Source organism: Psammomys obesus, unplaced genomic scaffold (assembly GCF_907164565.1).
Source record: "Psammomys obesus unplaced genomic scaffold, mPsaObe1.curated_primary_1811, whole genome shotgun sequence".
NCBI classification, from domain to species: domain Eukaryota; kingdom Metazoa; phylum Chordata; class Mammalia; order Rodentia; family Muridae; genus Psammomys; species Psammomys obesus.
Genome location: NW_026588752.1, coordinates 4,642,858 through 4,664,124, shown reverse-complemented (window position 1 = coordinate 4,664,124; position 21,267 = coordinate 4,642,858). Strand labels below are relative to the sequence as shown.

The window sequence follows — 21,267 nt, the reverse complement described above, 5'->3', positions numbered from 1 at the left end:
TCGCCGCCCGCCCCCTCCCCCACGACGCGCACGCTCCGCCTGGCAGCTGGCGCCCCGGGCCTGGGGCCGCGGTAGCGAGAGGGGTTTGCAGGGAGGGCGGGAGCGAGCGAGCCGCGAGGGAGGGAGAGCGCCCCCCGCGCCCCTCCTCCCCGCCCTCCTCCACGGCCGCCGGTCCCTCCTCCCGCCCCGTCCCTCCCCCTCTCTCCTCCTTCCCTCCCTCCCTCGCAAAGACATCCCCGCACGGCCCTGCCGCCGCGGCCACCTTCCCTGCCCGGAGCTGCAGATGTGGCGGAGCGGCCGGGCGCCGGGCGGCCGCGCCAGGGGAGCCCGCGCCCCGTGAGCTCGCGCCCCGGCCCCCGCCCGCCCCGGCCCTCCCTCCCCCGCCCCCCGCTGCCCCCCGACCGCCGGAACCCGCAGCCGGAGCTAGTCAGCCCGGCCGCCGAGGTAGGAAGCCCCCGGGCGTCGCGCCCGGAGGACGCGGACCGGGCCAGGGACTTGCCTCCTGCGCGGGGCCGCGGAACCCGAGGGTCGCCTCCCCCTCCCGCGTCCGCGCCTCGCCCCGGGCCATTGTGAGCCCTGGCTGAGGCCCCTGCGCTCGCTGGTTTTGCGCGCTCTCCCTCCCTCGCCCGCTCCCTGGCTGGGTCTTTCGGTCTCCCAGTCTTTTCTCCTTCCTTCTCTCCTTCTATCTGGAGGCCGAGCCCAAATGCGGCCGGGCCTGGGGCGGGCGCAAACTTCAGTGGGGAAGTTGGGCGGCCTCGGTGGGGGTGCGCTGCGAGGTGAGAGGGGGCCACCCGGAGCCTGGGCGTGAGGTTGGATGGGGCATCAGGCAGACGCCTTCGCTCGCCGGTGCGCCCAGGTTGTTTGGAAGGTGCCATCCCTTTCTGGGCAAAGTCTTCTTGTTCTCCTTAGCAAGCCCTGGGAAATGTAGGGAAGGGGCGTCCCTTGCTTCAGCCCCGGGAGTTGGAGTACTGTCTAGCGTCTGGTCCACTCCGCGAGGTGGATGGAAGCAGGTGAGGGACCTGGCAGGATGCAGAGAGGGAGTGATTGCATCCTGAGGGTGGGTCTGGAGGAGGGTGAGGCAGGTGCATCCCCCTCCTACCAGGAAGATGCCCGCGCCTCCCCGAAGGCCCCCTGGGATGGGGCTGGAATCCAGGCTGGCACCTGGACGCCTTGGCATACCGCCCTGCCCAGTAGGGCACTCAGGCCACAGCAGGGCAGCATGCTGCCTGTCTGCCTCTCCAGGAGGGCCCGCCCAACCCAACCAGGGGGTGGCTGGGAAGCGCCGCTTGCAGGGAGTTGCCCAGCCCTGCCCTGGGGCCTGGGAAGCTGGAAGGGATGCTGGGAGGAGCCCTGGGCCCTCAGCCATCACAGCCCAAGATCTTGGCTCTAGTGGGAATGCTTGACACCAAGGGGGCAGTCAGGCCAGCCAGTGGCCCTACCAAGGCTTGAGCTCCCATGGGTCTTCTGCGCCAGGGCTAGGGCCTGAGTCTTGGTCCTCTGTGGCAGGCTTCCTGCACAGCAGCCTTCCTGCTGTCTGGGCACCCAGGAAGCAAGGAGGGGCTGAGCCAGCAGCAGGGAGACAGCTGCTGTTATTGCAGGCTTTCTGAAGCCCCTAGGCTCAGGGAATGTAAGGTGACGCCTTCGGTGTGCCCACCTCTCCCCAGGCCTCTGGTGGCACAGGACCACGGCTGTCCCAGCCCAGCCTACGCATCCCTCACTAGTGACCTCAGGGCCCTCCCTCTCCTCCGTTTTTTTTTTTTTCGTTTTTCTTCACACTGGGCTGGCTCAGGCTGGGCCTCTCAGCTGGCCCTGGACTGCGCTGGGGGAGGGGCTGCACCTGAGGGGGTTCTCCTAAGACACCTCTTGTTGAGCAGCAGGCTAGCCTATCAGCTTAATATGTCCCTGTCTGCCATCAGTCAAGCATGAGGCAGTGCCAGGCATTGGTTGTGTGGGGTGGGGACCACTTGGAAGCGGCTCTGGATCTTTAGCCTCTTCCCTTCCCCCTTCTTTCCGGAGCTACCATTAGTGCTGACCCCCTGACCCCCTGTGCCTGCCTGCCCTTCCCTGTCTGTGACCCCTGACCTTTGGTGTTAAATCCCTCCAGCTGGGGCTCTCCGGCCCCAGAGTGACCCTAGCTCAGGCCCCCTGGGGCAACTTGCTGGCTCTTGGCTCTCTATGCAGGGACACCTGCCAGCCCTCCCTCATAGACTGGGGGGAGGGGCTGGGAAGGCAGACAATGAGTCATCCCACTTCCAGGCACTACTGCTTTTGGGGTCAGTGGCTTTTAGGGACTTGCTGGAGCCAGGACACAGTCTGTGTGTAAGGTGAATGGGGAAAGTGTTGGGTTCGAATCTTGGCGAAACCACCAGTTTTGAGTGTTTCTTGGCCTGGCTCTTTCCCTGTCCAGGCCTCAGTTTCCTCATCTGTAAAACCTAGGGTCAGGCAAGGTGAGCTTTCTGAGTCCTAAGACTAGACTGGCCTGTCAGTGGAGGCAGGGAGAAAGGCTACATCCAACAAAAGCCAACTTTCAATTATCCGTGGGTGGAGCCAGTATGAATAACTGGATGCCACAGACATCCCAGACCTCATTTTAAACAATCGTGCAAACCTCGTTCCTGCAGCAAGGCTTTGTTTTTAAAAAGCTCAGCTGCAAAGGGGTAGCCATAACCATTTCTTCTGTAGCCCCCCCCCCTCTCTCTCTCTCTCTTTTAAGTGGAAGTACCAGTGAGGGGCTAGAAAGCAAACTGGATATTAGGCAGACAGAGATCTGCCAGGGCCCTCCCCACAGCCTGGAGGGAAGCTGGACCTCACCTCTGCATCTCAGGCTCCCCTCCAAGCTGGTCCAGCCTTGGCCCTCTGTAGTGGGAGGGTCCCCTGGCCACCTAAATTGTTCCAGGGTCTGTGTTGGCTTCGGTGTGGAGGGAAGAATGTGTTTTTCCTCACTGCATTTTCCCATGCACATTTCCGTCTCCCCAGCTGCACTCTCCTGGAATCTGAATTTCCCACTTATGGGAGAGGGCGGTGCCAGCGTTGGGCAGGGTTTGGGGCGATCCCAGAATCAGGGAGGAGGGTGACAGCTGTGGCTGGGGGACCAGATGTTGAGGCTGGGGCCTGCAGTTCTGCTTTTTTTGGAGGCATTTGGGGTAGGGTTCTTTAGGAGAGAGGGCTGGGTGTGTGTGTGTGTGTGTGTGTGTACACGCCTCTGCAAGACATACTGAAGGTTCTCACATCCCAGGAAGCTGAAGTGGACCCTTTACCCAAATGGGCAATTTGGATTCCAGAGGAGAGACCCTCAATCAGGACAGTGAGGGGCTAAGTCTCCCCGAGCTGCCCCGAGTCACTTCTCTTGTTCACCTGTGGTTGTCATTTGGAGGCCATCCCTACAATGTACCCTTTTCCTTCTCAAGAATGGTGGGGTCCCTGTGGCTGGTATGGGTGTGGGCTAAGCAATGAGGGACCCTCGCTTAGCTGCTGCAGGGGTCTCTGGGTCTGGCCAGAGCACTGGGGTTTTCCAGCTCCTGCCTCAGGAGCTGAGGGGAACCCTCACACTGAGAATCCAAGCATGCATATGGAAATTCACCTCTGAGGACACAGAGCCAGGTGACGGCCATGCATCCGTCCCTGTCCCAGCTTGCTGCCAGTTCTGGGAGTGTGGCCTGTAGCCCCATCGAGGCTTGTGGGACATAGCTGCTGAGCCAGTGTTTTGTTTTTTTAAGTGGCTGCACCTGGCCCACCCTGGTGAATTCTATTGTAAGTGTGGCCAGGTTGAGGACTGGGCATTTTTAACAAGCACCTCTACAGGCTGGGCCGTTGCTTTCTTTGATCAGGAACAGGACGGAGCTGCTGGTGCTAGCTGTAGAGTAGGAGTGTTTGTAGGCTGAAGCCTGACTGTGTGCTCCCCCCTGTTTCCTCCCCCATCTTCCAGTCTAGCAGAGCCATCCCTCCTACTCTGGCTAATAAAAATGGCAGCCATTTTTATTAGCTCCCAAGTGGGTTGGGTTGTGACAACAATGGAAGGGTGTTGGGGGTTAGCGCTAACATCCTCCTGAGGACCCCTGAGAAAGACCCAACCAACCTGCATGTCTTCCACTTGCTTGACTGACTCGACAAAGGGTTCATCTTCACCTAAAATGGCCAAACCTGTGACAGAGACTCATTTGATAAATGAGGAAACTGAGACTCAGGATGGAAAAGGGCCATGGGATCTACGGGAAGGGGTGTGCCAACTAGTTTTCAGTCGGTATGTAGGGGGCAGGGCTTGTCTTCTGACAGTGGGGTGCCTTGAGCCCTTTGCTCAGCTTTCCCTTAGAACTGCCTCACCCTGTGTCTCCAGGGGAGATGGGATGTGAGGCCTGGCCATCCTTACCATTTTTGCACTGGGGCTCAGAGGGCCCCCTAAAAAGGCCTCTAGAAACCTAGGTAGAAATGGCTGGTCCCCTGGGCGTCTGGAGGTTCAACCTGGGTGACCCTTCTGGCATTGCAGCTGGGACACCTTCCTCTTGTCGTCTCCAGGCTGGGCAGGCGCAGTCCTTGACTGTGGCTGTGCATTCCCCATCCCCCAGATAGGAGGGGGAGGCCCTAGTTAGCTGGTGGCTCAGCTGGGAGGGGCCTGAGGGTGGGAGTGAGTCTGCTTCAGGAGCAGGGGCTTCCCATCTGCTCCAAATGCCCTTGGTGGGGGATGGGCAAATGGGCTGAGAATCTTCCAGGGCCAGGACTGTTGGGGTGAGAAACGAGGGCTCCTTAGGTCCTTTGTCAAGGATGCCCGAGAGCACAGGTGGTAGGCACTCCAGGGAGGAGTCTAGGGTCTTCCAAGAGTGAATGTGTGTGTCTTTGCCGGCTTGGGTGCCTTCCTCCAGTCACAGCCCAAGAGTGGGTGGAAACCACTCAGCCCCTCAGCAGGAGGCTGCGGAGCCTCCTGAATCAGCCTGGGCTGGGAGTCTGAGGAAAACAGCCCCTCCCATCAGATGGCCTCTCCGGGTTCACTTGCTCACCAACCACCATCTCCCTGAGATCCCAGCAGTTAAAAAGGTTTTTGGAGGCTAGTGGGGTAAACTGAGGCTCTGAGATGTTTGGTGACTTGTCCTGTGGTCTCTTGGGATGAGGGGAGGACAGAAGGGAGTTGTCATCTAGAACTGTTTGGTCCTGACACATGAAATGCCACTTTAGGCTGGAACCCCCCTAATTCCCAACTCTACTGCCAGTATCCAGGGAAGCCTCTGTCCTTTGCCTCTGCTGCCGTCTGGGTCTGACTGGCACATCCCAGCCTGCTTAGGCTAGTTCTCCCCTGAGCCACACTTTCAGAGCCGCACTGCTCATTTACAGATGCCTCAGCCCCAGCTGTGCTGCCCCTCCTCTGAGAAGACCCTTCCTCATCCTCCCTCCCTCCTGAGTGCTGCTGGCCTGTCACTGTCACAAGGATACCTGCCCCTGCTCTGTTCCACAGACCCTGGGCTCCTAGATGGTGGATCGGGTTGGCTCTGGCAGGGCCTCATTTGATGGACATTTCCGTGTGGATGAGGGTGGCTTGGAGGCTTCCCTGGCTTCTGGATTTGCTTTGTTTATCCAGAGTGGGTAAGCTAGGCAGAAAGGGATGGTTGAGGAAGGATGTGGGATAGAGGCCAGCGTTTGTACAGTGTGCCCACTGTACGGCCGAGAGTAGGTGGGAGACCCAAGAGATGAAGCTGAGGAGTTGGGTCCTTTTGGTCATCTCCACTGACCAGTAATGGCAATATTGTCTCTTCCCTCTCCAACCCTTGTTCAAGTCTACCTGGTCCCAGTATATAGGTTCCAAGTGTGTGCCTCAGACAGGAGGAAGAGACTGCTGTGTCCCAAGTCCAACACTGACCTTGGAAGTCAGTGCTGTGGGGCTCAAGCCACCCTGAAACCTACCACCTCACCTAGATAATAAACACAACTGAATTTACTTATTCACTCACTCAACAAACAGCCAGCAGAAACCAAGTGTTTGGAAGAAGTGAAGGTCAGGTGCAGCAGAGTCATGTGAAGAAATTGGTCTGGACGTTGTGGGGTTTTCCAGCACCTATCCCACTCCAGGCTGGCCCCGTTCTTTTACAGTGGGGAAACTAAGGCCCAAGGTCAAGACACATCTGTTTTCCAACCCCATAAGCTCAGGGACTTCACATCTCTGCGCACTTTGTTGTGGGAAGAGGATTGAGCTCTGGGTCAGCAGGAGTGGGAGAAGGGTCTGCTGGTGTGAAACTCCCTTTGTGTGTGTGTGTGTGTGTGTGTGTGTGTGTGCGCGCGCGCGCGCACGTGCATGCTCATGCTTGTGGGGACACCTGTGTGTTGTGTATGTAGAGGCCAAAGGTTAATCCCAGTGTCATTCCTCAGAAGCTGTTCATCTTGGTTTTTGAGATAGTGTCTGATTGGCCTGGGACTTACCAGGTAGGCTTGGCTGGGTCCCAAGGGCCTCTGTCTGTTTCCCCAGTATTGGTATTATAAGCTTGGGTCATTATGCCTGGCCTTGTCCACATGGGTTCTGAGGGTTGAACTCAGGTCCTTCTGCTTGCATGGCAAGCATTTTATCGACTGAGCCATGTCTCTAGTCCTGGTCATCTGTTTTTTTTTCCCTCAGTGGGCTTGGAGCTGCCCAGGATCCCTAGTCCCTGCCCACTTCAGGTCTTTCTTCTTGGAAGGAGGCTCCTCATGCCTGAGGCTGAAGGTCAGGTGGCAGTACACTGGATACTGCAAGGGCCAGGCACACTTAGCATGCTTGAGAGTTGGTGACATCATGTATTAGTGATGCATTAGCCAGGACTTGGACCCAGGGCTGGTATGGCAGGCTTAGTGGCAGTGCTCTTGGGCTTGGTGAGTCCCTGGCCCTCAGCAGCACTGACAAGGTGGGTACTTGTTCAGGTGGCTCTCACCTGGAAGAACGTGGCTCCCAAGAGGCTGAGGCTGGAGAGGGTATATTGTAGAAGACATGCCAGGCAGAGGAGGGGTTCAGGAGATGGTAACTGCAGTAGAATACGGGCAGCTGTCCACTTGATAAGTAAGCCTCAGGGCTTTAGGGAGGCAAGGATCCTAAGAAAGGAGAGGTTAAGGATAGGAGACCCTGAGCTGAAGGGGCAAGTGGCACTCTGGCTCCTCAGTGCCCCTCGGCTCCTGGTCCAGTCCCTCTGACAGGCCTCTTCCTTTGCTGCCTTGCCCTGTACTGAGTGATGAGCGGACTTACTTGTAGGCTTTTTGGGGGCCACACTTTTGGTCTTGTGCTGCAGCCTTGGTTTTAGGAAGAAGCTTTGGAGAGTGGAGTCCCAGCCTCACTATTGTTTTCAAGCTGTGACCTTGAGAGATTGCCTTAACGTAAAGAGGGAGCCAAACACCTCATCCCTGTGGTGACAAAATAAGTGAGGTGGCACATAGGAGGACTGTTAGCCAGGACTCCGTGCCTTTGTCTCCAAACTCCTCTCTTCACAGTGCTAGCATCAAAACCAGCATCTCCTGTACACTAGGCAAGTGCTCTGCCCCTGAGCCACTTTTACTTTTCAGAGCAAATGTAGACTTAAGGAAGAATGAGAAAGAACTCCCAAGAGTAGGAGGGGCCCTTAGGATCTTACTATGTTGTCCACACTGGCCTTGGACTCATTCTGTAGTCCAGAATTTGTAATCCTCCTGCCTCAGGCTCCCAAGTAGCTGGAAGCATAGGCAGGTGACACTAGCTTCAGCTCCCAGGTTTGCTTCGAATCCCCATGGCCTTATCAGATCTGCCCCTGCCAAGCCTTAACAGAGCTGTGTACCCCTGACGCTGTTTCACTGCCTGAGTATCTGAGCGACCTTCAGGCCCCGTTCCATCTGATTTATCCTGGACCCCAGCAGAGAGCATGGCATTGGAATGCATAAATGAAGTGGGGAGGGAAGGGCCAAAGTCCAGGGCCCGCCTTCACCCTCCTGCTGTTGAGTTGGCAGGTGCGGTTGTTCACAGTGGCCTGGTATCTGCCCCAGGGTAGTGAGAGGGGTGGGCCGCAGGTACAGGACTTCCTGATGCTTTCATGGGCATTGCTGGGCTTCTCTGGGGAAGTGCAGTTTCTTTGCCTTTGAGAATTGGTCACCCATACTTACCTGGTCTCTGAAGCAGTGGCACCTGCTATGGAAGCCAAGGGCTGGCCTCTTGTGTAACAGTTGCTCACAGGGTGAAACGCTGCATCTGTAAGTCTGCATCAAAATACTGGCCCGTACCTGTGCTGGCCTCGGAGCACCCCCACCCCCAACAGCAGTATCGCAGGGTGGTGTTCTTTTGTTTGTTTGTGTCTTTTGGTGTTTCTCTGTGTAGCCCTGGCTGTCCTGGAACTCATGCTGGAGACCAGGAGAGCCTTGAGAGAGATCTGCCTGCCTGTATCTCCCAAGAGCTGGGATTAAAGGCGTGTGCCACCGCTGCCTGGCTGGTTTTTTGTTTGGTGAGACAGGTTCTCACTATGTCACCAGTGTTGACCGTGAACTTCAGATCCTCCTGACTCCACTCCCTGAGTGTTGGCTGGGATTACAGGCCTTTGCCACCACAGCTGCTTTATACAGTGCTGGGGGGCAGAACCTAGGGCCTTGTGTTTGCTAGGCAAGCACTCTACCAAAAGCACTTCATCTCCAGTACCAGAATGGCAGTTCTGCCTATTCCTGGCCTTGTTGGTTGTGTGCCACTATCTGGCTCCCTGCTGCCCACCCCTCCCAGGGATTTCAGTGGCCTTGCCCAGCCCTGTGTCATTCCCTTTCGACCCAGCAGTCTGTGTGGGGGCTGCTTGGCCGGCTCGCCTCTGGCTGAGGCCCAGGTGCAGGCTTGCTCATGGCCCCATGCCCCCCCCCCCCAAGCTGGGCAGACAGGAAAATACCAGACATAGTTGTGCAAAGGTGGCTGCAGGCGGGCAGGCAGCAGGAGGTGGGGGCCTGAGAAGGGGGCCTAGAGCCACCAGAACATTTGGAGGCCTCCGGGCTGGACAGACCTTGCAGCCGGAGGGCCACACGTTTGCATGAGTGTATGTCCAGGCTCTCGGGGCCCTTGTCACCCATCCTTCCGGTCTGGGACGAGGACGGTCCTATGGTGGCGCTGATGAGAGGGGTACAGGAGGAGCAAACCTGTTGGCCTTTTAGTTTCTGCTCTGGATGACCTTGGTAGACTCACTGTGTGGGTCACCCCCAGCCTGGGGCACAAATGAGGACCCTTGGGCTACTGTTTACTAGCATTGTCCACATCTTCTGTGTGGCAGGCACTACTAGGCCAGGGCTCATCCTATAGGATGTCCTGAATATCTAGGCTCACTATTGTGCTTAAGCTACCAATGAGAAAACTGCCCTGTGGACAGAGTGACAGGGACCTGTCTGAGGTCACACAGCCAGAGGAGGCTGGCTTTGCTCTGTGAACTTGCCATAGTCAAGTTCCCTGCAAGCTGTATCCTCAGCCAGTCCCTAGTGCCCTCTGGCAGAGAAGAGTTCAGATCTGGACTGGTTGTCTGGGGGACATTTGAGTTTCTATTGAGGTGCTGTGTGTGCCGGCTAGGTGCCCCTCTTGGGATTGGCTGCATGTAGTTGTGGGTTTCCAGGAAGGGCAAACTCCAAGCCCTTTCACCAAGTCAAGGGGCTCTGGCCCCTTCCCTAGGCCTGGAAGGTTTCTGTCCCCACTGCACCTTCCTTCCAGGGCCTCTTAGTGCTGTCTGGCTCCGCAGGGAGGCCTCACCCCTGGAGGGTGCCCTCCTAACTCTGTGGTCACAGCACAGGACAATAGAGGTCCAAGGCTCTCCAGAGTTCTGGTCTGGAGGGCCAGTTCTCAGAGCTGTTCTTACAGGGTAGGCACTTGAGCAGTGGTGACAGGACGGATTTTATCAAGTGCCTACTGTGTGTCTGTCTGTTTTGTGTGTTGAACATTACAGCTCAGCCAGGTCAGGGGACGTGGCAGGAAGCAGCAGAGCAGAAGGTTGGGGCTCCCTGTGGTCTGACCCTTGTTTGGAACCCTGCCTGCTGCCTGGTTGGGAAGGGGGCTGAGAGAGTCTTCCCCTGCCATTGCCCTCCAGTCTGCCTCCCTGGTCGGCCAAGGAGGGTGGAGCTCTTGGCCAGAATACGGAGCACAGCCGGTTCCCAGGAATGTGGGGTTATGGGCCATTTGCTTTGGCAGCATTGCTGCCCTCAGCGCTCCCAGCCTTCTGGTGGGCCCCCATCCTGCCATTCCCTCCACGCCTACCCACCGCTGCCCTTCTGCCTTTCCTGGGTTCTGCACCTAGCTCCACAATCCCTCTGGGTGGGGAGGTGGTGACCAATGTCAGCCAAGTCCAGGAGGGGCTGATAAGCTCCTTGTCAGACAAAACCTGTGACCTAGGATGGCTCACTTTTCTGAGCCTCAGTTTCTGCATCTATAAAGTGGGGTGAAGTGTTACCTGCTGTAACAAATGTTGGCATGTTGGACTGTCAGCCATTGGCTAAGGCAGTCACTGGGACAGTCACATGCACGGCTTTGGTTTTGATATTGCCACCCATGATTGCCACCTGGGGCAGGAGCTTCCCCCCAGCCTTCATATTCCTGCTCTGTAAGACCAGAGTGCTAGACTGATGGTCCATGTTACCAGGCTTGGAGATACTCACAGATCAGGGCCTGGCTGCTGACAGACAAAAAAACAAAAACAAAAACAAACAACAACAACAACAAAAAAAAAACCAGGGATTTTTTTTTTTTTTTTTTTTTTGAGACAGAGTTTTTCTGTGTAGTTGTAGACCAGGCTGGCCTCAAACTCACAGAGATCTGCCTGCCTCTGCCTCCCTGAGCGCTGGGATTACAGGCGTGTGTCACCACAAGCTTGTTGTTGTTTTTTTTTTAAAGATATATTTATTATGTACACAATGTTCTGTCTGCATGTACACCTGAACACCAGAAGAGGGCACCAGGCCTTGTTAGCCACCATGTGGTTGCTGGGAATTGAACTCAGGATCTCTAGAAGAGCAAGAAGTGCTCTTAACCTCTGAGCCATCTCTCCAGTCCCTCACAAGCTTGGTTTTAACATAGTGGTGTGTGCAGCTTTGAAGCTAGTCTTGGATCACTGATCTAATTGCCTCCATCTCCCAAGTGCTGGTATCATAGGCATGTGCCACCAGGACTGACTGCGTGCAGAGGTTCATCTTGAGTCTGTGTGTGTGTGTGTGCGTGTTATAGCAGTTTCAAGACTACCCCTGTTTAAATGGGGATGTTCATCACATTAGCCACACTGCTGTGAGGTAGGTGGCACCCCACCTTGATGAGGTCCTTGTTAAACTTCTGCCAGGGACTCAGTCTCTGTTAGTTAGCACGGGTAGCCCTCCCTCTCTACCTCTCCAATCGCATGCCTGCCTCTGGCAGGGAAGGAAAGGACTTCATCCTGAGCAAGAATCTAGTCCTCTTTTCTTAGCTTGGTGACTTTGAAGCTTAGTTTCCCCAAGAGGGAGGGATGGTGGCCCATACAGGTCTATAGGGGCTGGGTGCCCTGTAGGAGCTGCAGCTGGGGACCGTCTGTGCGGGGTCTGCAGGCAGGCGCACAATAGCAGTCATTGTCTTGGCACGGCTGGCCGGAGGCGGGAGGCGCCTAGCCCACCCTCAGGGTGACCCCCCGCCCTGGGTTGTGGGAGGGCTGTCCCCACCCCTGCCATCCTGGTGGTCTCTGTGCCGCCCCCTCTTGTGCTTCCTCCCTCACTGCTGCTTCCTCCAGCTCCCTCTGCTCTAATTAGTTCCTTTTGCAGCTGGAGGAGCCTTGAAGGTCCCGGTCCGCCAGCACCTCCATGGTGCAGGCTCTTGCAGGTGGGTGTGTCGATGGGCACGCCCAGCCTACCAGGAGTAGCTCCAAGGCGCAGCCTACAGCTCCACTGCCAGGACAGAGTGTGAGACACTCAGCCATCTGACCAGAAGGGAAACTGAGGCCCTGGCGGTTTCTCCAGCAAGGTTGGGATAGTCTTGTCTGTGGGCTGTTGTGTTCCCTGGCCCTTGACACTGTGCCTGTGAACACTGGGAGATCATCGGGTTCTGGAGGTCCATTGATTTCCAGATCTCCTGACTTCTAAGGGCAAGCAGCAGTCTTGACTAGGTGGCTTCACTTTTCCTAGGATCACATCCCCCGGCTGTTCTTGTTCCTGGCATTTAAGTCTGGCTGGTGCTGACAGGGCCAGCTTTGGAGGGCTGAGCTGCGATGGCCTTTAGAAGAGTTGGGGACCTGCCTCTCACCTGCTCCTTTCACTTAGCTCTGGAACAAAAAGCAAAGCTGAGCCCAGGCTGGCTGCTTCTGGCTGGGAATAGGAGTGGGAGAGGACTTTGAGGCTGGCCAAGGTTAGTGCATGAGTTGGGGTCATAGGCCTGCTACTCCCTGGGGGCTGTGGGTAGGAAAACTAGCAAAACTCTGGGGCGGCTCCTTCCTCCTTTCCCAGGAGGGGCTGCGGCGCCTGGGTTGGATTCTGGCTTCCAAGAATGAGCCCTTACCTCCCTGGGCAGAACCCAGGGACAGGAAGTGAAGGGGTGTCCCTGGAGACTAGGTCTGCTTAAGGGGGGAAGGGTCAGTCACTGGAGTCCCCTTTTCTGCTGGGGCTTTTCCAGTCCTAGGTGAACACTGTGCTGTTGTTCCCTGGAGGTCCTTTGAACCAGGTAACAGACAGTGGCTCCTCCTAGGCTCCCTCTGGTGGGAGGAGATGAGACAGGAGCAGGTGCCAAAGGCTACTACTTGGCTTTGTCAGAGCTTGACTTTCTGTTCTAGCTCAGGCAACCTGCCAGTGGTCTTTTCTCCACGGTGGGTGTTGGGGGCAGGGAGGCTTGTGGCCTTGGGCCAGAAGAAGGACCAGGCCACCAGCCCTTCCTGGCTCCTGAATTCTTAATCAGCATAAATATTTACTTCCTTCCTCCCGTTCCAGGCTCCCAGCACAGAGGAGCTTCAGGGAGGTTGGACTAGGCCTGTGCCTAAAAATAAACAGGTAGAGAGACAGACAGACAGACATAACGCGCTATATAGGTCAGGCAGAGGGCAGCCTTTGCCTAGACAGGAATGGATGAGCAGGCTCAAGGCCACCTATCACTGTCACCTCCCCACCACCTACCTGGGTCTGGGACTCCTACGAAGGTGGTGCCCTGGTCACTAGGGTATCAATGAGTGCCTCTGGTCCAAGCATGGCCTGAGCAGTGACAAGCACATCAGACAGCTCAGTGGGGGCAAGTTGCAGACCTGACTCTCACAGTCAAGAGGGCCTTCCTGTGCTCCGATGATACAGCCCTGTGTGCCCAGATTCCATGTAGCCACATGTAGTGGGAGGCGGGGATATGTCCTCACGAGCTCACAGTCCCCAGGCCTGTGTACCTGGGGACTACCAGTGCAGCTTGGTGTTTGTAGGAGGTAAGCTGGCAAGTGAGGACCAGATAGGTGTGGCTGCCCTTTCTGCTCCAGCCCTGTAAGGGCACTTCAGCCGCTCTGGGTCCACATAGGTCCCACAAGCCCCCAAAGACACACTCAATAAACTGCTTGCTCCATGTATTTTTCCAGGTAGTGGTTTTTCCTGCCACGTCCACCTGTGTAAGATACAGTGGTAGAGTCTCACAGTGTGGTTGTTTAGTAAAAAAAAAAAAATTCAAGGTGTGACAGTCTGTCTGAACAAAGGCCAGGAAACAAGTGGGAGATTTCTCACGGGTGGAGAGACTTGCTGGAAAGTGAAGTGTTTGATGTGGAAGGGTTAGCTTTTTCTTGCTCAGTAATGCTTATGAGGAGTCCATTTGTATCTGTGAAGATCATACTAGTGAGAAGTACAAAAAGGAGTGTCACAGTATGAAGTCGTGAAAATGTCATTACCACTTTTTCCTTTTTGAATACTATCTACTGTCCTTTGCTGGTCCTGCAGAGCTGGACACGGTCTCCAGCTGCCCCCTGGTGGTAGCTAAAGCCCAGTGGTTCCTGAGGGCTTGTGAAGGCCTTGCCCTACCTGGGAGGGTCTGCCCTAGCTTATTCACTCACCACTCACTCTCGTGGCCAAGCTTTGTGCAGCCCGCCTGGGAGTGGCCCTCAGCCTGTTTCCCTTGGAGGTGATGTAGCTCCCTGCCCTAAACAAGCACTTCTGTCTGGCACAGTGGGTGCTTAACTGATTGCTGAGGGCTACTACTACACCTTGGAGGATGCATGCTATTACTGGCCTGCTTTTAGGTCTCCGGGTTCAGACTGGTGGGCTTCCCAAGTATAGCTTCCCATTGGGGCTTAGTCAGCTAGTTCCTGGGAGACGAAGCTTCAAATCTAGCTGTTCTGCCAGATTGTGGATTCTGTGACTGGGACAGTCTCTAACACTTACTCTCATGGTTAAATGGAGACCATGAACTTGGGCCGTCCCCAAAGGCTCATGGAGAGTGGCAGTGCAGTGAGTATGTGGCAGTCGACTCTTCAGGATACCTGTGAGCTAGGCCGTTCAGAGCGTTGTCTCTCCTCCCCTGACCCTGACAGTTTTAGTGGATATAGCTGAAGGAGAGCCCTGAGGTTAAAGTGTCACTACACAACCTGTGTCCTTCCCCAGGTTCCTGCCTGAAGACCAGCTGGGTACTGTTTTTAACATCCCCATCACCATGCACTCCTTGGACGAGCCGCTTGACCTAAAGCTGAGCATCACCAAGCTCCGGGCTGCGAGAGAGAAGCGAGAGAGGACCCTGGGTGTGGTCCGGCATCATGCTTTGCATAGGGAGCTGGGCCTGGTGGACGACAGCCCCACACCTGGCTCCCCAGGCTCCCCCCCTCCAGGTACTGCAACAGTCAGGGCTGGGGTCTCAGATGAGACTGCTCCAAGGTGTGTCCAGGAGGAGATAGCCACAGGTCCCAGTTAAGAAAGCCTTCATTCTTGTCCATGCATCCTTTAAGTAGATGAGATCTGCCCAATCACACAGCGGGCACACAGAACTAGCTCCAACCAGAGCCTGCTGAAGGATCTGGAAAGAGGTAGAAGGGGAAAAGCAGCAGCAAAAATCCCAGGATTATATCTCTGCACTCTGAGGTTATATGGCTGGTTAAACTGGGTGGGGACAGAAGCAGGCAAATGTGTCTTAAAGGTGCTTTGTACTCATGCCTAGTATATTCTCCTCATTTGTTATACCTTCAAATAGACCCGAGAACCAGTTTTACCGTGTGCTTGGACAGAAAAGTCAGCTCATCCCAATTTTCCCATTTTACAGAAGGGAACACTGAGGCAGAACATGACAGGGAGTCAAATAGTCTTGTGTTCCAGTTCCAAGTCTACTGTTATTCCATGGGGCAGATATGTCTCATCTCTAAGATGGGTACTTAAGAGTTTTCTGACTCTCTGTTTTGAGATGGTCTTGTGTAGGCTGGCAATGAACTCGTTAGGTAGCCCAGGTTGGCCTTGAATTCTTGATCCTTTTCCCTCAGCCTCCTGAGTACCTGTGATTACAGGTATGAACCACCAAGGTATAAAATTGATTTCCTGTTTTTGGAAGCTAGCTGGGCTCCCTGGTGAAGGAAAGACAAGATGGTCATGTCCACTGTGACTGTCCTGTTTCTTGGATATCTGGGGTCCCAGAGTAGTCAAAGATGGTGGATCACTACCTCTGGATTGAGGTGGTGGGACTTGGTCCAGCAGGACTCTAGCTAGTTTTCCTGAAACATGATCTTCTTCAGGTTTCCTGTTGAACCCCAAGTTCCCTGAGAAGGTGGACGGACGCTTTTCCACAGCCCCCCTGGTGGACCTCAGCTTGTCACCACCATCTGGACTGGACTCCCCCAATGGCAGCAGTTCCCTGTCCCCTGAGCGCCAGGGCAATGGGGACCTCCCTCCACTGCCTACTGCTGTGGTAAGGAGGGGCAGGTTACAGAGAGAGGGGGTACTGGCTTCCTGGGACTCCTTGACAAGTGCTATCAAACTGAACAGTTGAAAACAAGAGAAAGGAATTCTCTCAGTTCCAGAACTGTGAAGTAAAGGTGGTGCTAGGGCCATGCTCCTTCCCTTCCTTGCCGCTCGAGATCCTGGGGCCACTAATCCTTAGCATTCACTCCCAGGCTGGTAACTGCATCCCTTGTCTCTGCTGCATCTTTAGCTGGCCTTTCCCCTGTGTGTGTCTGTGTCCAGGCTTCCCTCTTCTTTGTCATAAAGACATAAGATGTTGGGTTTAGGGGTACCTTACTCCAGTAGGCCCTCACCTTAACTAATTACCTCTGAATAGACAGTTTCCAAACAAGCTCATATATGCAGACGCCATGAATTAGCAATTCTGTTTGTCTTTTCTTTTGGGTTGATTTTTTTTTAAGGCAAGGTGTCTCTACATAACCCTGGTTGTCCTGTAACTCCCTCCATACCAGGCTGGCCTCAAACTCAGAGATCTGCCTGCCTCGGCCTCCCAAGTGCTAGGATTAAAGGCATGTGCCATACTGATACAATTTAGCTATGTTAGTAATAATTTATGGCTGTATTGATATAATTTAACAGTCCACAGGGGCAAGAGGGAGCCTTTGGGCCTCCCAGTGGGGTAAACTAACTGGCCCTTATTCTTACTCCTTAGGATTTCCAGCCACTTCGATATCTGGATGGTGTCCCCAGCTCCTTTCAGTTCTTCTTGCCCCTGGGCTCTGGGGGGGCTCTGCACCTACCTGCCTCCTCATTCCTCACACCCCCCAAGGACAAGTGCCTCTCACCAGAGCTGCCCCTAGCCAAGCAGCTGGTGTGTCGATGGGCCAAGGTGAGTGGGGGCTGGGAAGAATGGTTAGGGCTGGGCCAGCACCCTACTTGGGCTCAGAACCCTGCCTGGCCCCACAGTGTAACCAGCTCTTTGAGCTCCTCCAAGACCTGGTCGACCATGTCAATGACCATCACGTCAAGCCGGAACAGGATGCTCGGTACTGCTGTCATTGGGAGGGCTGTGCCCGCCACGGCCGTGGCTTCAATGCCAGGTGAGGGAGCAGGGTGAGGGCAGGAAGGGAGGGGCTGGGTGCCCATCGAGCTAAGTGTGCCCCTGGACCCTCCCTGGAGCAGGTACAAGATGCTCATCCACATCCGGACTCATACCAATGAGAAGCCACACCGATGCCCCACCTGTAACAAGAGTTTCTCCCGCTTGGAAAACCTGAAGATCCACAACCGCTCTCACACAGGTACGCCTCTCATCGAGGGGTAGGAGACTGCAGGGAAAGACCGAAAAGAGGAACAAATCTTTTGTTCATACCCTGCTTTCCTTGTTTGAGACAGGGTCTCATGTAGCCCAGGCTGGCTTCTCCCTATGTAGCCGATGATGACCAAGGACTCCAGTCCTCCTGCCTTCAACTCCCAAGTGTTGGGATTACAGGTGTGGTTTTCATAGCACCTTGAAAGTCACAGGCTAGGGACTACACCTTACATGGGTGTGATCATCTGACACTGGCAGACTGGCTCTGTCTCCTCATTTTGCCCTGGGCCCTACAGAACCACACATGTGATTTTAAGTTACTTAATTACTACATTAAAAAGAGCAAAGCTGGGCATGGTAAGCACACACCTTTAATCTCAGTACTTGAGAATCAGAGGCAGGGAGATCTCTGATAATTCAAGGCCTGGTTCTATGTAGCAAGTTCCAGGCCAGCCAGAATTATGTAGGGAGACCATGCCTAAAAATAAAATAAAAAGCAAAAGGAAATAGGTGAAATTATAATTATTTATCCTACGAAACCCAATATATAAATGTGTGTATGCATATATATGTGTATATGTTATATATATAATATAGTTCTTTTAATATTTTAAAAATGCCAGCAAACCTGGGCATGGTGATTAATGTCTGTACCTCCAAATAATTGGGAACTTGAAGGGAAAGGATCACTTGAGCTCAGGAGTTCAAGGTCACCCTGGACAACATAATGAGACCCCATTTCAAAAAACAAAAAAAGAAACAACGAACAAAACAGCAGAACACGGAACGCCCTCCTTTCATACAAAGTCTTTGAGATCTAGTATGTTTTAGCAGCATAGCATCTCCTTTTGGGCCCAGCCCCATTTCAAAGGCTGAGTGGCTCAGGTGGCTCCTGTCCTGGCCAGCATAGTGACTCTGTGATCCAAGCCATGTACCATGGTGCACACTTTAATCCTGGTACTTGGGAAGCGGGCAGATCTCTGAGTTCGAGGCTAATCTGCTCTACAGATTGGTTCTAGGACAGCCAGGGCTACACAGAGATACCTGTCTTCAAAAACAAAACTGAGCAGTTCTAAGCAAGGCAACATTTAAGAGCAAGGCAGCATTGTTAGAATTTACCAGGGCCAGGCCTGCATGAGGAAACACTTCAAGGTCATGTTCTGCCCAACAACAGGATCTATAGCAAAGAATCTGAAGGATGCACAGCAAGGAGGCCCAAGCACAGCTGCAGCTTCCTCAGGCCGAATCCTGCCTGCTGTCCTTTGTTGGCTCAGCCTCCTTGCTGGGTGCAGTTGGTTGTCTCCTAAATCAGGGTCAGAATGCTCCAGGAGCTCTGGGCCTGGGAGAGGCAAGGGGATAGGTGGAAAGACCTGGCAGAGTTGCCACCCCTCACTGCAGCCCACCCTTACAGGTGAGAAGCCCTACGTCTGCCCCTACGAGGGCTGCAACAAGCGTTACTCCAACTCGAGTGACCGCTTCAAGCACACCCGTACCCACTACGTAGACAAGCCCTACTACTGCAAGATGCCCGGCTGTCACAAGCGCTACACGGACCCCAGTTCACTGCGCAAGCACATCAAAGCCCACGGCCACTTTGTGTCCCAAGAGCAGCAGGAGCTCCTGCAGCTGCGCCCACCCCCCAAGCCACCACTGCCCACCCCTGACAGTGGCTCCTATGTCAGTGGAGCTCAGATCATCATCCCCAACCCCGCTGCCCTTTTTGGAGGCCCCAGTCTGCCTGGCCTGCCTTTACCCTTGGCCCCTGGCCCCCTTGACCTCAGTGCTCTGGCTTGTGGCAATGGCGGAGGTGGGGGTGGGGGCATGGGTCCTGGGCTGCCAGGCTCTGTTCTGCCCCTCAATCTGGCCAAGAACCCACTGTTGCCCTCACCCTTTGGGGCTGGTGGACTAGGCCTGCCTGTGGTCTCTCTCCTGGGTGGCTCTGCTGGTAGCAAGGCTGAGGGGGAGAAAGGTCGTGGGTCAGTGCCTGCCAGGGTCCTGGGCCTGGAGGACCAAAAGACTCCCCTGGAAAGGACGGAGCGCAGCCGCTCTCGGCCAAGCCCTGATGGCCTCCCTTTGCTACCGGGCACTGTACTGGACCTGTCCACGGGCAACTCGGCAGCCAGCAGTCCAGAAGCACTAACTCCTGGCTGGGTGGTCATCCCACCAGGGTCTGTGCTGCTCAAACCAGCTGTGGTAAACTGAAACTGGGCTACCCACCTACCAGCTGTGATAGCCCAGCCACCTACTGTGGGCTCATCCCTGACGAACAGAAACTCTTCTGCGAAATAGCAATAATATTCTACTGCCCCAGGCCCAGTGTCTGCTCCCTGGGAAGCAGCAGGCCCAGACAAGCTGAGGTGGCAAGGATGGTGCTAGAAGGGCTTTGCAGGCTTCCTGGCTCCAGAGTGAGGGCTTGGCTTGGACCTGCTGTTCAAGAAGGGCTAGGCTCTTGGGTGCTAAGGCCTCACTCACTTCCACTTCTCTAGTCCATAGTCTGGGTGAGGCCTTCCTCTGCCTGTCCTCCTCTTGCTCTGGTGCAGTCCACTCCATGACCAGCTTGATTGGGCAGGTTGCCATTCTTCCCTGCCTTACCTACATGTCAACTGGGGAGCCCCAACCAATGATCATAGGCCCATGCTTGGGAACTCCTTAGACCCCTTTCCCTCTGGCCCACTCTACGGAGGGAGAGCAAGACAGACACAGGTCCTGGCTAAGCCACAGGAAAAAGTTATCTTTTCCCTTTCTACTGCTATGACAAGGTGCTTCCCTGCTTGCTTAGCAGAGAAGCCTGCTCTGTCAGTGTCCTCTCTCCTTCCTGCCAGAATCAGCACTGCCAGAAGATTGGCAACACTTTCCAAAGAGGAGGGGCCGCTGACCACTTACCTTTCCTTGGGAATTTGCAAGCAGGTTTAAAGGATCATTGTACTGGTCTGGTCCAGCTTGGTTTGGCCTGGGCAGTGCTATCCTGCAGAAGCCTGCAAGGCATCCGTCTACACTAGAGAACTACCAGGCTTGGGAAACAGCTGCAGGTTTGGGGGCTGCGAAGTCATGGAACGCAGGGAAGGACTGACTCATTGGAAAGGAGCTTTCTAGAAACCCCAAACTAAATAAAGCCCCTGGGTGTGAGGGAACCTAGGCAGCCAAACATGGCATTTAGAGAACCGACTCTCTTGCTCGGGAAAATCTGGCTAGAGAGAGGACCAGTCATGTGACAGGTTGTTTCCTCTGACTTTCCAATTGAGCCCTTTTCTTGGTGGTGCCTCTCTTTTGCCCATGAGATCTACCCAAGCCAGCTACCCCAGAGCTTGTGCTATTCAGAATAAGGTAGCACTTACGCGGAGCTAGAATAAGCCAGGGGCATTGGAAGACTATGTGCTCCACAGCTCCAAAAGACTAGATGCCCCAACTTGGGCCTCTTGCTGTCCCCTGTACTATGCTGCAGAGTGGCTGAGCCCCTCACCTCCCCATCTGTAGAACAAAAAAGCTGCTGGGATGGTAGTAGGATCCTTAGTAGCTCTGTGGTTCCCCTGAGCAGCTCTGCCTAATCTCCTTTTTCCCAGACTGCCCTTCTGTTTCAGAAGGGTCACCCTGACCTGCCCAACTGCTAGTCTCCGGGACCCCAGCCCTGACAGGGCTTGGCTGTGCTGGCTCTACCCCTTGAAGGGGCTGTGAGCACATTAAGGAGCTGGTCTCCTATCTTTGGGTCTTCCCAGGATCCAAGCAACCTCCTGGCTATTAGGGCCCTAGGCCTTAAGTCCCTGGCTGGGGAATTGGGTTTGAGACTCAAGCCCAAGAGTAGAGGAACAGGGCACTGGAAGGTGACATTAGCTCAGCATGTGATGCAGTGATGGACCAGGCTTCGAAGGGCCGGTACACTTATTGTCAGTTTGTTGTTGCACATTCCAGGATATCAGTATTTTAACAGGTTCTAAGTGCCTTTCTATTGTAGCTTATGTTTTTCCTCCTTTTGGCTCCATTGCTGTTAGCATAGAGTTTAAAAAAAAAAAACAAAAAACAAAAAGAGATAAGCTAATGACTATAACAATATGTTCCTCCATGTGAGAGGAGGTTTATAAAGAAACAATAAAAGTGAGTTGCAAAGATGGTTTCTGCATAGTAGATGTGCCAAGAGCTGGGTCACCTGCTTGTGCCTGGTTATGGGTGTCCCAAATAAAGCAACT

The 21,267-nt window shown here is 54.7% G+C and overlaps 1 protein-coding gene across 3 annotated transcripts; it reads left to right on the top strand.

The window, feature by feature from the left end:
• The first annotated feature begins 381 nt into the window (after positions 1-381).
• On the top strand, positions 382-21,204 carry Glis2 (GLIS family zinc finger 2). 3 transcript variants are annotated; one of them, XM_055604698.1, is made up of 7 exons: positions 382-444; positions 14,497-14,717; positions 15,609-15,781; positions 16,487-16,663; positions 16,741-16,874; positions 16,957-17,075; positions 18,498-21,204. In XM_055604698.1, exons 2-7 carry the CDS (start codon positions 14,546-14,548, stop codon positions 19,286-19,288), a joined length of 1,566 nt encoding a protein of 521 aa, XP_055460673.1. In that variant the 5' UTR covers positions 382-444; positions 14,497-14,545; the 3' UTR covers positions 19,289-21,204. The 3 variants fall into 3 exon arrangements, with proteins under 3 accessions (XP_055460673.1, XP_055460671.1, XP_055460672.1); XM_055604696.1 differs by having other exon boundaries at positions 16,954-17,075; XM_055604697.1 differs by lacking the exon at positions 382-444 and having other exon boundaries at positions 13,799-14,717; positions 16,954-17,075.
• Positions 21,205-21,267: the final 63 nt, after the last annotated feature.

Excerpts from the sequence above, each read along its gene's own strand:
- Glis2 (XM_055604696.1), top strand. The coding sequence starts at position 14,546 with ATGCACTCCTTGGACGAGCCGCTTGACCTAAAGCTGAGCATCACCAAG. Across the intron at positions 16,875-16,953 it reads GGCCGTGGCTTCAATGCCAG|CAGGTACAAGATGCTCATCC; the intron begins GTGAGGGAGCAG and ends CCCTCCCTGGAG. Across the intron at positions 17,076-18,497 it reads CCACAACCGCTCTCACACAG|GTGAGAAGCCCTACGTCTGC; the intron begins GTACGCCTCTCA and ends CCACCCTTACAG.